The sequence below is a fragment of the Brassica oleracea genome, chromosome C4 (genome assembly GCF_000695525.1).
Source record: "Brassica oleracea var. oleracea cultivar TO1000 chromosome C4, BOL, whole genome shotgun sequence".
Taxonomy (NCBI): Eukaryota; Viridiplantae; Streptophyta; class Magnoliopsida; order Brassicales; family Brassicaceae; genus Brassica; species Brassica oleracea.
In genome coordinates, this window is record NC_027751.1 from 45,685,088 (window position 1) to 45,699,278 (window position 14,191).

The window sequence follows — 14,191 nt, forward strand, 5'->3', positions numbered from 1 at the left end:
GTTAGATTTTTCTCAACAGATTTTGTTATAACTGAAAATAAAATTCAAATCTATAGTTAAAATTAATTTATTATTAATATTCCTATTAATTATTATATCATATTATGTGATTAATGAAATGGTCCTAGTAGACTTCTAAATAGTAGATAAAAATGGTACTTCTCTTTTAATAGAGAAGATACGAAGATGAATAAACAAGACAAAAAGAGTGAAAAATGAATATAGAGAAATACCTTAAGATAGCACAAATTTTTAAAAGAAATATTTTTAAAACAATAGTTATATTAAATGTATTATCTTTTAAATGTAGCTTTGTTTTTTTTTTGCCTTTTTTAATAAATGGTATTTTAGTCATTTTTATTTATTATTTTGTATAAAAACTATCTTCTGTGTTTTTGGATAATTGTCCATGAATATGTAAACTAATTATGAAAGAAGAATAAAAATGAAATGAATATTTTTGTTTAATAACTCTTTTATCTCTTATATTACTTGTGATAAAAGACATCTACCAAGTTTTGGTTAGTTTTATTTTAAACAATTTTGACTCACAGCCGAAGACTATAGTCTTCTTGGCATATATATATCATCATTGATTTGCTACAATAAAAACTCACCGTTAAGAGCTAACTAAATGTAGTTTAGTATTTATTTCTTTCTTGACTTGCGGTTTCTTGGACACAATAGAGTATAAAGTGTATAACCACGGACCAACAGCACCAATCATACAAATACTCTCTCTAAGGACAGGCAAGAAACTAGCCAGCAACTTCTGGTCCTCCAAGGATGTTAACCTAGAGTAAGATGAGAAAATGCACCTTCAGTTACTGCTACTTCAAACACAGCTAAACTATTTCTCACTCTTAATAATTTATATACAAGACAACTTAATTACTCTGGTTTTTCTTCAGCATCAACACGAATAACATCATAGAAACTACACCTCTCATGAAGTTCTTTATCTTTGTTTCCCTTCCCACTCCGCCAATTGCTCAAGCCGAGCATTCTATGCAGCGGTCTAGCAGAAACAGTAAAACTTTTCACAAGTCTCGAGTTAGCTACCTAAAATGGTACTTAGACTCTCTTAAGATGTTAAGAAATGTTCTCATGACCAAGAGCCAGTTAGTTACCTGTTGCTTTTTGCAGTCTTTGGTCAAGCGCTGTTCCTTCCTTCTTGAAAGCAACTTTAGGCTCTTCAAACTTTCCTTTGCTGCAACTATTTTCATTAACATCAGACTCCAACAGAAAGAACACACAAAAAAAAAAACAATCAAAACTGCATTCAAGGTCCATACTTTAACCAGAACAAAAAAAACGTTGCCTCGCAAATAGAGAGTGAATGACATCAACAGTGACTGTCTCCAAGTGCCGCAAGAGCACCTTCTTGGGCTTCACATCCTCTGCCACATGAACAACATTCAAGTCTCACCGAGTCCATACCAAGTACAAAAGGCCTGAAAATGATGTAAAATTACCTACCTTTCTTCACGGAACCGGAAAGAGGTAGCTTTGATAAGTTCAGTAACGGCAGTTTGAATGATCTTTCATTGATCTCCAACCCTAATTGCCATAACGTTTTCAAGTCCCTTCCTACTTTACGTTTAACTCTAACAATAACAGGCTTGCCTCCTACTTTGACTTGGATTCTACAAAACAAATGTAACAATTCCATTGCAAGATGTATCAGATTCTCTATTTCCGTCAAATTCTTTTAGACCAAACCCTCTTTCGAGCTAGATGCCAACTGAAATGTTCAACAAATCCAAACAACGATTGAAGTTGTTGTAGTAACCTTTAATGAACATTTCAATAATATTATTGTTCATACTTTCTTCATTTGAATCCTTTTACTGTCAGAAATGATATCACGTATTTATGTTTGGTCATTTCATGACAAAACATGATTCTTGGCTAAATAGATACCACTCAAAATGTTGCAGTACATTGTATCCAGATCACGATATAGACCAAAATCATTAACCAATACTCTCAAGAGATTCCTTTTTTTTCTGGTAGCTTATGACAACACTTTCTTTATTAGTAGACAAAGTTATTGTCGACTGCAAAATAGTTTTCTACCTAACAATGGAACCATCCAAAGTAAATACATAATCAGTCATATATATTTTAGTATCCACAATTTCTACATAATTAGAGTTAAAATTTTCTGTAACCAGACACACATATTCTTGTCTCCATTGACAGGACCAACATCAAATGTACCAAAAAATCTTTTAATCGGAAAATTCTTTTTACACATACCCATTATTCTTTTCTTATGCCCCTTGATTCTCTGAGGCACGGAAAAATCCCCGGCTAACTAATAGTACAAGTTATATCGGATTTTAAACATATCAATTTTTTTTTTTATGTTAAAGTCCCTCTATGGGTTTAAATAGCTTGTCATTCTGTTTTGATTGTCTGCATATCTTTTCATCACGTGCTTCTCCGACTTGTGCTGATCCTTTTTTGACCAACTTGTGCTGATCTTGGAATGAAGATAGTCGTCCTTCACTTATTCCGCGTATATTTTTGTAAGGAAAATTAGGCTGTATAGGTATAAAATAAACCAGAATTAAATATCTAGTAAAAAAAAGGTACTTCTATTATTTCTGCTCGTCTCCGGTTAATGAAAGAGAAAATATTTTTTTCTCTTTTTGGATTATCATCTACCACCATTCTTCTTCCATCCCTACCACCTTACTTTCCGTCACGTTTACAATATGTCATCACCAACTCTACGTTGTGTTTTGTATTTATCGCCACTTTAATTACTATCTTTTTTTTATAATCAATATTTTTTTTTCATAATCATTATGTCCTTATTCATACTCACATTCATCATTGCCCCACCAAAGCCACCACAACCACCTCCAAATCCATAATCTTTGCTACATATGTCGTCTCCGCTTCTGAAATCTACAGACCACGACGACGTTACGGTGGAGGCGCCCTTGTTTGTTCTGTAAGTTTCCAGTAGTACTATGTTATTTGAACAATATGCACTATGCTATTTCGTTTGTTATTATTCTATTTTAATAATGCTTCATATTATATAATATGTCCATATTTTGATATTTGAGTTTGGGTTTATATTTCCTTTTAGGGTTTAGTGATTAGTGTTTTGGGTTTAGTTTATGAAAGGTTTGAGTTGACTTTGGGGTAGGTATTACCTTCTTTCCTGTAATCTTAGACATTTCAAAATTTAAACATTAATATGTACTATGTTATTTCGTTTGTTACTACTCTATTTTGATAATGCTTCATATTATGATATACTATGTGCATATTTGATATTTGGGTTAGGGTTTATATTTTCTTTTAGGGTTTAGTGGTTAGAGTTTTAGGCTTAGTTTATAGAAGGTTTAGGTTGACATTGGGTAAACATTACTTCATTCCATGTATTCATAAACATTTCAAAAAACAATATGTACTATGTTATTTGTTTGTTACTATTCTATTTGCATATTTAAAATTTTGAATTTATTTTGATATTTGGGTTAGGGTTTATATTCCCTTTTAGGGTTTAGTAATTAGTGTTTTGGGTTTAGTTTATAAAAGGTTTGGGTTGATTTTGGGATAAGCAACCTCTACTATTATTAAACCATTTTAAAATTTCATTAATATGAAGTATACCATTTAGAATGTTCTATTCTATTTACTATGTTTATCTTCTTCCATAATATTATATGTTTCTCCAATCATCGCAGTCATAGTAATCTTTATACGAAAGATGACTGATTCTTTTGGATTGACGACCTCTGTTTCATCTGTAATCACTCCTGCTGTAGCCACTATCTTTGTAGTCACTGCCACCGCCGATGCGTTAACCAGCAATAATCATCAATGTTGTTTTCTTATAAACCTAAAAAGAGAAATTGGGATGATTGGAGAAATAGATAATATTACTGGCAACTTATTGAAAAGAAGGACGAAACCGAAAAAATATTGCACAAATGCTGTGAGAATTAATAACGTCAAAATCAATACTATATTCTTAATTTATCGTTGAAATATGGCTAGTTGGCAAATAAGCCATTTTTGTAATCACTTGTTTTTGCGTATTTCGTTACTAGTCATATACACGGACATGGGGTCGACAAGGCATATATTAATTTATTTCAGTATAAATAATTATTTTCTGAAGTAGCAGAGTTATGTTCCCATTGTTTCCAGTTTCATAGTTTGTACTTTGCAGGATTACAACTCATTCTCTATTTTTTATTTCGGTTTATTTATGAGAGCGGAGAGAAAATTGTTAAAATTTGTTACAAATTTGTTTGAAATAAACTGTGATGTTAAAAAGCAAAAGAGCTAAGGTTTTATATCGGTTTGTTTTAAAGAAGATTGCTAAATTTCAGTTCAGATATTACTAGGACAAGTACAGTATATTTCCATTCTGAACTTGATAGATGGCATCAAAGATTGGCTTTTCAAATTTAACCACTGTTAATTGTGTTCTAAACGTTAAGCTTATGAGCCGGCACACTTCTTAGCTAGCCAAGTTGACAATTTTATTTCTCTGGTTATGTTTATCCTTCATGGCTAGCTAATTAAACTTTGTACTTTGATTATGTTATACCTAATTATTATTGATGTCTTTTTGGAAAAAAAGAAAGTTACAAAGAAAATAATCTTATGGGTCCTGCCTCAAGAAGGTTGAAAGCTTCTCAAATGAATGTTGCAAATGTTTAGTTTTGTGATTTTAAATGTGTTATTGTTAGTAGTCTCAAAAAAGGGGAAGCAGGTCCACTTCCAGTTCTATGCATGTGTTAGAGGTGCATTTGCACATGGTCCAAGCTCAATTTTGTGTGTTTCTCGTACTTTCTTTCTGTTTATTCCTTTTCTTTTATATAGACTCCCACGTAGAAATTATAGGCAACAAATGTTTTAGGATAAGCTCTTCTGTAAATCCAGATCACTTTCAATTCTAATGATATTTGCATGTTTTAGCATTTGCCATGGCGTGCGTTTCCGAGAAGCAAGGGCATCATTAGTTAAAATTTATTATTTTATCATAAAACGTGGAAGAAAGTGAATCCAATCTGAAATTTAAAAAGACGATGGAGACCTTCTCATTGACCCGCAGCTCACGAGTACAGCTTAACCAATTATCATCCGTTCACATTATCGAGCATAATCAAATGTGCTACATTGTGAGCAAAGAAATGTTGGGTAGCGTCTGGACCGATTTTAGCACATTGATAAAATGCAATATACAAACTCTTTAGAAGATACACAATATGATACTTTCTAGACTTCTAGGAAATCAACAAATATATTAAAAAACATACATCAACCACTCATAAACCTTCCAGTGTCTAAATAAGAGACGCATAATCCACGTATGTAAAACTTTTGAGTTCTAGAGTGGAATATACAAAACATGTTAGATTAAAATTATTAAAATCGGTCAGATAAATTAAAAATTCTGATTTAAGAGTCTCAAATCACTCCAAGTGGATTTAGTCATCTTAAATCATCTCAACTCTGTTTGGGTCGGTCTAAATTAATTTAGAGTTTGTCAAAATCGGTTGTATTACTGGTTTTAGTTTTGATTAATTTTTAATTATTTTGTGTTTTAAAATATTAATGTTTCGAAAAAAAAACATCAGAGTAGATTATGATATTATCTTCACCATCAAATTGCACGTGTATAATCAAAGGTTATCCTTCTTCTTCCCAAGTTGGTTTGTTAGTGCAAATTAACAAGTTTATTTGGTTTTCTTATTTTGTGTACCTTATTTTGTATTATATTTCACTAAAATAATTTTCTAATTAAGTATAAAATTTTGAAAATATATAATATAAAATTCATGATAAATAAATAAATATTCAAAAAATGTTTACGTCATGTCTAGGCTCCAAATAATTCACGTAGACGCTAGTCCTCTACTAAGCACACAATTATCATATATCAATTTCTTTAACATTCCATATTTGATGTCTGCGACATTTTTTGTTGTGCAATTTCTCAATGATGTATATGTTATGTTGAACATGCTCCCGAATATACACATAGCAAATAATCATAATTTTGCGAAAGGACTAAAAAATTATGAGATTAGTTGTCATATGGTTCATAATAGTCTTAAAGAAGTGTTTTTAAGTTTTCTTCGTATTCGGAAAAGCCACGATTGTTTTTGTAAGGACTAGGGAGTGCATGTTCACTAGACCAGCTCTTCATTGGTCAGACCATATTAAACTAACTTTACGTATGAGAATAATTCTTAAGGAGAATTGAACTTGTCACCATTTAAACTTTTAATAGATGATCCAAAAAGTTTATTCACTAGACCAGAGCTACAATTGGTGCAACATGTGAATTTTTAATGATCGGTCAGCTGACAAAAAAAAATGATCGGTCAATCCCAAAGCATCTGAAGTTTAAAGACCTGATGATCAATAATGGCCAACTGATCAAAGTAGATATGACCGAACAAACACTATTATTGTTCGACCGATCACCACTTGTGTGGAAAATAAGTGGTTTTCCAAAAAAAAATTCATATTCATCGTAATTTTATCAGTAAAAATCAGTCGACTCACGACTGTATACTCTATATTAAAAAGTACATATATATGAGCTACTAAATATAAAAACCTCCTCATATGTCAAAGACTTCCACATCGTCGCTGAAAAAGATGATAACCATTAACCATAAAATCGTTCTAACTACGACCTACATGTTCATTGCATGAGAGAGAACAGAGACACATATCTGAAAACACCTGCATCCGGCGCGAAGATATTGTTATCACCGAAAAATGGCCTTGACCATCACCTTAATTTTGAAATCATCTTTGAGATGATTATTCTATGTTTTACATTAGTTTTCTTTGTCACTGAACATACATGTATAGTACGAATCTGTAAAATGCCAAAAAAAAAAATTAACCAGTATATCAACATACTGTGACGCCCGATCATCAATTATAAAGGCAGGCTTTCTACGTCTGTTCATTCGATCTGTAGGCCTTATATCGTGTGAAAGTCGGTACGTTAATTTTGGGAGACTCCAAAGCTTGTTATCTATGTAATCATCTAAAGTCTTTTCTCGTGCACAGCTGGTCGCGTTTGCACAATATTTAAAATAGCTTTCTAATATACTCATTTATCATTCCACTATTAATTTTATCTCAAATATGTTTAACCCTTAAATTATTTCTAGACAAATCAACAAAAAATAAAACATTTTAGTAATATAAATTAATATTCAAATCAATTCTTTTAAATATTTATACGTTATCGTATACCACCAAGATGTTAGACATACATACATGATATATTGGCTATTGGAACTAGAATATAAAAGAAAAGAAAACACAATTGTGGTATATGTGAGTTTTTAATTACGTATAAAGTTCGTTCATTGGGTTATACATTATACGTAACTTTTTAATTGTCAACACATTAAACGTAATTTATTAACTCATAGGTAGTTGTCAGACTGTAAAAATAAAAGTTCAAATAAAATATAAATTTATGCATCTTGGATTAATGATTTGAATTTATTTGGATATATTCAAATTTTGGGAATATTAGATAAATAAAACATTCTAAATTTTCTCAGATACCATCATAAATTGTGTTTTTCTACAGTTTTAACTACTTTGAATTCACTCAATTCATTCGAATTCTTTTACATAAATTTTTATAAAAATATTGGTTTTCCTACGAGGAGAGATTTAAAATATTTTTTAATAAATAACAAATTCAGTAACTTGGATTTTGAATAATTTTACCAAATGTTGAATGTAATAAGATAGGATGTTACGACATTGTGCGAAACCATGTATACAATAAAAAGAGATTTGGTAAAAAAATTAAACTCCTACCAAAACATTGGTCCAATGTACCTCTAATAGTTTATATATAGGAAATGTACGTAAACGATAGTATACACATAACAAAAAAATTTCAACAAAAAGACTATAATAGACTAAGAAAAATCCAAACCCGCTAGCCAAGACGGTGGAACTGAGTCGACATAAACCATAGCTGAAGGTAGACTTCTAGCACCGCGTGCTAACTTGTCGGCCTTTGTATTTTGCAGGCAACATCACCGCACTTAATTAAAACAATAATTACGCCCTAATTTCCTCGTTCCTTTTTCTTGATTACTAAACTGACCACACCTTTCTCATTACCACAATACTAAGTGCCATTAGAATATAAAATCGACATCAAATGCCATAGCCCTCATCAGTTATAACTTATAAGTACAAACCCCCTTAACGAGTGATCTTCTCAATATTCACAATCTCAAGTAACATGTCTCCCAACGTTCTCAGGTGGTTTAGCCTCGTAGCTCTTCTCTGGCTTCAATCTATCAATGGCACCAACTTGAGTTTCCCTGCTTACTCTTCACAGCTCAAAGAGTTTCTCTCAATCTCTCAGTTTAAACTAAACTACCTCTCCTTCGCCTCCGACGCCGGAAAAGTCCTCGGTTTCATCTCCGGAATCGCTGCCATTTATCTTCCTCTACCGCTCGTCCTTCTCGCCGGAGGTTCTTTGGGTTTCGCCGGCTACGGTCTCCAGTATCTATGCATCGTCAAAAAGATGTTCACGTTATCGTTTTATCAGATATGGGGGCTGAGTTTCTTGGCCGGAAACAGTATCTGCTGGATCAACACGGCTTGTTTTATCGTAGCCATCAACAGTTTTCCTGTGAACCGTCAAGTCGCAGTAGGGATCACGGCGAGTTATCAAGCTTTGAGTGGAAAAATCTACACCGACATAGTCCACACGTTCTTCTACTCGTCTCAACGCGAAGCTGCCTCTGGTTATCTTTTGCTCTGCTCTCTCGTTCCTTTGGCTTGTTGTCTCGTGACGGCTCCTATGTTGATGAGAGAAGCAAAAGCGATGTCGTTTTCATCTAGGGATGTTAACGTGGGCTTTATCTTTTTGTTTGTTGTGACTATAGCCACGGGGATATACTCCGTGGCTACGAGTCTTCTCTCGGTTCCAGCGGTTTTAGCACTCGTAGGCATTGTTTTGTTTCTTCTTGCTCCCCTGGCTATTCCAAGTGGAGTTAGGCTTGAAGAGCTTATGTCCTCAACAAGAAGTCAACAAAAGGTATACAACTTGGAAGCTCCTATTGAAGAAGATCAAAAGAAAGAAGAAGTTGACGAGAAGGCAATAGTTGGAGTTAGAGAAGAGGTCGAGTGGACAAAACTATGGAAGAGACTCGACTTTTGGATATATTTTGGACTATATTTGTTCGGTCCGACGGTGGGGATAGTGTTTATGAACAATCTTGGTCAAATCTCTGAGTCTCGTGGCTGCGCCGCGACCTCTTCCATGGTCGCTCTCTCGTCCTCGTTCGGGTTTTTCGGCCGCTTGCTTCCTTCGTTACTCGACTACTTCCTCTCTAGGTACAATCACTTTTTAGCTTTGTGCTTTTACCCTTTCTGTATTAATTAGGAAGATACTAATTAATAAAAAACCTTATCAATTATTCCATAATAATACAACTACGTTGACCTAGCACGTACCATTATAACACATGTTGCATTCACAGCATCTAGGCCTCAGACTTATTATCCGAGATCCGGATTCGATCTGAGATCCGCTCCGGATCCGTTCCGAAAATAGGATATTCGGGGTGCCCGAATCCGAATCTGGATAGTGAAATCTTGGATCCGTCCAAACCGAATCCGGATCCGGATATCTTAATTTTTAGGTCAGGATATCCGGATCCGAATCCGTACTTTTAAAACACATTAAATTTTTAAATTTCATTAATATTTATATTTGATATATTAATATTTATACATGAATTAATCTTATAATATTATATTTTAGTTCTTACAATATTATAGACATATATAAATATATTTATAAATCTTGTATAAATATTTAATTTATGTATTATATTAAAAAAGTAGTATTTTTTTTTAAAAAAATATTATTTTTAATTATTTTGCGGATCCGGATATCCGTGGGTAATAGAATATGGAGACGGATATCCGAAATTCGTATATCCGGAAACCACGAATCCGGATCCGGATATTAAATCCACAGATCCGACGGATGAGGATCCGGATCCGGGTACCCTAAATTTTCCGAATATCCGGATCCGTCCAGGCTGCGTCTTCGTGTTTGGTCTAATTCATTGAACAATCTGTGGACAAAGCGATCGAAAACCATCTTTATAATTATTTTCCCTGATTTTCGGAAATTATTCTAACTTTCGAGAATTATTCTAAAATTGTTTTTATTCATTACAGGAACAGATACATGCCATCAAGCCCGGTTTCTATGGCAGTCTCACTTGTAGCAATGGTTGCTTCGTTTCTCCTCCTCCTCATCGACTCTGACATTGCTCTCTACGTCAGCACGGGGATGATCGGCGTCGTTTCCGGAGCATTGACTTCTCTCTCCGTCACAATGACTGCAGAGCTTTTTGGGACGAAACACTTTGGAGTTAACCATAACATTGTTGTCGGAAGCATTCCGATCGGTTCGTTTGCTTTTGGTTTATTTGCAGCTAAAGTTTACCGCGATGGAGCTTCCTTGGACGGACGTTTTGACGGAAAGTGTTTTGGGATGTATTGCTTTCAAACCACTTTGATCTTTTGGGGAATGCTATGTTCTGTCGCCACCGTTCTAGCCACCGTTTTATATCTGCGCAACCGCAAGTTCTACTCGCAGATGCGTTAGTAGAAGAATAAACACAACAAATATTGAGTAGTATACGCACGTTTTTCGTACTCACGCGCTTTTTCACTTCATCAAAGGACGACAGTTTTTTGGACCAAACGGAAATATTATTGTATAGTTATGTTTTTGGTGATAGACTGATGGTAAGACGGTAAAAGTATTGTACGGTAGACGAATAGTAAAAAATAGATATGCAGAGAAGGGTGTAAGGATCGAAGTTATTTTTAATAAAGATCCGATTCTCTTATATATAAGTTGTATGATAGTAAACTCAATCTTTTTGTTTTTTCAATCTTTTTGTTAGATTAATTGGTGTAAGATCATAAATGGTGAATACTAATAAGACTATGATTAACCCGGGGTTCTTAGCGGAAGTTAAGAAACACTTCCGCTAAGAACCCCATTTTAAGAACCTCGGGTTAATCATGTTCTAAGAATACTAAACCAAAAAATGCTGATAATTCAAAACGATTTTGTTTGAATCTAAATGGTGAATACTAGTTTACAACAACAAAAATGGTGAATACATTTTTCAAATATTAAAAAAAAATGTGAGAAATATGACTTCACAAAATTTCGGGTGAGTCCCATTAATATACCCAACATAATATTGTGGGTGCGTAGTTGATGTTCTGTTGGTTCTAACGTGGGCAAAGAATCTTGATCATGCATCTATTATTTTTAAGTGATTACTAGATTTGGACCCGCGCGCGGGTATTAATTTTCATTTTTATTTACATATACATTTTTTTTACGTCAAGAATGATGTATATTCAAATGTGTATAGGGATTTTTCAAACATAAGTTTGTGATTCAAGTTTCTTGTTTTTCATCAAATTAATCATTTCAAAAAATGAACTATGTATTTGTATTTTCTTTTATATATTTTTGTTTGTTGAATTAGTGTTTGATTATTAAACTCATGAATTTTTGAAATCTAGTTTGGTAAAATATAAAAATAAAAAAAATTCTAAGATATTGAAACATTTCACGAAAATTTAAAGTCAAATAAAATAAAACTTATATCTCTTATATTATAATTATAAATTAATTAATTAATTTTTTTTTTTGTTATTTTTTAAGAAAAATGAACTATCTTTTATTTAACAAATAACATTGACATATATTTTAAATGACTTATAGATATATCTTAAAAAAACGTTAAAACCATGTTATTCTAGAATTTTTAATAACTTATCTTCTTAAATTAAAAAAAAAACAATCAAAAACAGAGATTAAATAATGATTGTAATATGGGCCACAATAGTTTATGATCCAAGTAATGAGTCCATTAGATTTCAGTTACCTATTTTTTTCCGGGAACAAAACAAACTTTTTGTGAACATACACGCGTCTTTAGCTTCGTTAAGAATAAAGCTAATCTCAGAATCTGTTTTTGTCTTCCCCACCAAATCGTTAAACATAGATACAAATCACTTTTCACTTGAATCTAAACGGAAGAAGTTTTTGAAGATCATCACTAACTAACGCTTATCTACAAAGGTTTGGAGATTATTTTAAATTTATCTAACAACCGATTACTATTTTAGATGATTTTAGGGTTTTGTTTTCTCCCCCAATTTGATTGTTTTTCAGCTCAAATCTTACGATTGTTTCATATTCTTAAGCTCTGTTTTGTTCACTCTGCAGAGAATCATCTTGAAGATATGAAGAATATTGTAGCGATGTTCAAGAAACTGAATCCTTTGGCAAAGGAGTTTTTCTCTTCTTACTACAACAACACCAAGAAAAACAATCATACTGGGAAAGACAATCAAATTATGCCAGCTGGCGATTTCGTGGCTAAAAAGAATCAATCCGGTGAAGAATTTGATCATGATCTCAAGAAGGATGACAATAACCGGAAGGTATGATTGATCTGATAATTTACATGTGACTTTTTTGTTATTGCAAAGCTAACTTTGATTGAATTGTTTTGCTTGTGCTACATTTGATTCTGTTTGTGATTACAGAGAAGAAACGGTTACAGCCAAGGGAGAAGGAGGTTAAATGGAAGAATTTCTAAGGCTGGGAGAGAGGATAGTATTAGAAGAACAGTATATGTTTCTGAAATTGACCAGAGTGTAAGTTTGGCTGATGGATTCTTGAAATGCTATAACAAAGAAATTCCATGTCCGTTATTTTAACCCATAGTTGGCATTACAGAGGGTGCAAGGGAAGCTTTAAGGCTTGGTGGAACGATGCTTGGGTACTACCCGGTGAGGGTTTTACCCTCCAAAACTGCTAGTCTTCCAGTTAATCCCACATTTCTTCCCATGGTAAGCTCAAGTGTTCCTCAGAATATCCATTAAATTAATTTTGGTTTGAGTTTCAGAAGTATTTATTTACCATTTATCATTTGCTAGTATATCTAAGTGGTTTGGTTAGTATAAGAAGGGAAATTTGGTTAGATTAGAACCATTTATCGTTTCCTAGTATATCTAAGTGGCTTGGTTAGATAAGAAGTGATGTACAACAGATTCATTGGTTTATTGTTTTGGCTGTGAGTTGATTGCATGTTGATATCTTGGTTTAATTGTTTTTATTTCTTTGCTATAGTTTTAAAATCTAGAAAATAAATAGAAAAATGAAAAGTTTTATCAAAAACAACACAAATCCATAAATAAGTCGAAAACAGCTTGAAGAAATTCAAGTACGATAAAGAACGATAAAGAACTTCCTCATCTCTTCTCATGAAGTGCATAACTCTGAAAAACACATCACGTTTCAAAGAGTTTTTTTAAAATATGATCTTAGCATATAGTAATAAACAGTAAATGATGGAGAGTTTAATCACATACCTCATCGTGACTCTTTGGCTTACAGATTATTGAAAACCTCTTTGAAAACAACATTGACGGTCTTACGCTGAGGTTTTCCATCTTTGTCCACAATAAGAATTTTCAATCCTTTCTTCGATGTGACCCTGGAAATAGCTACGTAGAGCTGTCCGTGTGAAAACACAGGTCTGGGTAGGAAGAGTCCAACTTCTGAGAGAGACTGCCTTGACTTTTGTTTATTGTTATAGCAAAAGCAACAGCTAAAGGCAATTGCCTTCGGCGCATTTTGAAAGGCAGTCTCGTATCAGATGGTGTTATCAATAATCTAGGAATATATATTGTCTTCCCAACATTAGATCCAGTGATAATCTTAGCGGCAACCATAAATTCCATCAGCTGTGTAATCTGTAGCCTTGTTCCATTCATTAACCCTTCTGGATGATCAACATTCCTGAGAACCATAACCGGGCAACCAACTTTTAGGCGAAGTCTATGATTCGACAATCCAGACACTTTAATATTGTTTAGAAAATCTGAGTCAAGTGCTTCATCATTCACTGCTTTTGTATCAGTAGGATCAATACTATCTGCACTTAGATAAATCATTTCCTCACCTAAAAACAATTAAAACATAGGATGTAGTTAGTGTATATAAGAATCTCGGAAATCTTGGCTCTAAAATAAAGCACAAAAAGGTGATAATATAAATTACCATCCAGCTTATCCAACATGTAATCATTGATCA

At 33.1% G+C, this 14,191-nt stretch overlaps 3 protein-coding genes and 1 pseudogene across 3 annotated transcripts; 2 read left to right on the forward strand and 2 right to left on the reverse strand.

Moving 5' to 3' along the window:
- Positions 1-891: 891 nt before the first annotated feature.
- Positions 892-1,672, reverse strand: LOC106339029 (RNA-directed DNA methylation 4-like). Its single transcript, XM_013777864.1, has 4 exons — positions 1,480-1,672; positions 1,317-1,400; positions 1,131-1,216; positions 892-1,062 (listed from the first exon to the last, which is right to left on the reverse strand). The coding sequence occupies exons 1-4, from the start codon at positions 1,670-1,672 to the stop codon at positions 892-894; spliced, it is 534 nt and encodes a 177-aa protein (XP_013633318.1).
- A 6,603-nt stretch (positions 1,673-8,275) lies between these two features.
- On the forward strand, positions 8,276-10,666 carry LOC106339030 (protein NUCLEAR FUSION DEFECTIVE 4-like). Its single transcript, XM_013777865.1, has 3 exons — positions 8,276-8,565; positions 8,620-9,378; positions 10,234-10,666. The coding sequence occupies exons 1-3, from the start codon at positions 8,276-8,278 to the stop codon at positions 10,664-10,666; spliced, it is 1,482 nt and encodes a 493-aa protein (XP_013633319.1).
- A 1,398-nt stretch (positions 10,667-12,064) lies between these two features.
- LOC106341585 (polyadenylate-binding protein-interacting protein 9-like) lies at positions 12,065-12,930 on the forward strand. Its single transcript, XM_013780316.1, has 4 exons — positions 12,065-12,169; positions 12,317-12,534; positions 12,640-12,750; positions 12,833-12,930. Exons 2-4 carry the CDS (start codon positions 12,334-12,336, stop codon positions 12,851-12,853), a joined length of 333 nt encoding a protein of 110 aa, XP_013635770.1. The 5' UTR covers positions 12,065-12,169; positions 12,317-12,333; the 3' UTR covers positions 12,854-12,930.
- A 556-nt stretch (positions 12,931-13,486) lies between these two features.
- The window catches only part of LOC106339031, a 10,502-nt pseudogene continuing 9,797 nt past the window's right edge, over positions 13,487-14,191 (reverse strand).

Bases quoted from the DNA above. Each gene is read 5' to 3' on its own strand.
- LOC106339029 (XM_013777864.1), bottom strand. From the start codon at position 1,672: ATGGAATTGTTACATTTGTTTTGTAGAATCCAAGTCAAAGTAGGAGGC. The intron at 1,401-1,479 runs GTAGGTAATTTT...TTCATGTGGCAG, and splicing joins TTCCGGTTCCGTGAAGAAAG to AGGATGTGAAGCCCAAGAAG. The intron at 1,217-1,316 runs GTTTTTTTTGTT...TAATGAAAATAG, and splicing joins CTCTCTATTTGCGAGGCAAC to TTGCAGCAAAGGAAAGTTTG.
- LOC106341585 (XM_013780316.1), top strand. From the start codon at position 12,334: ATGAAGAATATTGTAGCGATGTTCAAGAAACTGAATCCTTTGGCAAAG. The intron at 12,535-12,639 runs GTATGATTGATC...TTGTGATTACAG, and splicing joins AGGATGACAATAACCGGAAG to AGAAGAAACGGTTACAGCCA. The intron at 12,751-12,832 runs GTAAGTTTGGCT...TTGGCATTACAG, and splicing joins TTTCTGAAATTGACCAGAGT to AGGGTGCAAGGGAAGCTTTA.
- LOC106339030 (XM_013777865.1), top strand. From the start codon at position 8,276: ATGTCTCCCAACGTTCTCAGGTGGTTTAGCCTCGTAGCTCTTCTCTGG. The intron at 8,566-8,619 runs GTTCACGTTATC...GGCCGGAAACAG, and splicing joins CTATGCATCGTCAAAAAGAT to TATCTGCTGGATCAACACGG. The intron at 9,379-10,233 runs GTACAATCACTT...TATTCATTACAG, and splicing joins CTCGACTACTTCCTCTCTAG to GAACAGATACATGCCATCAA.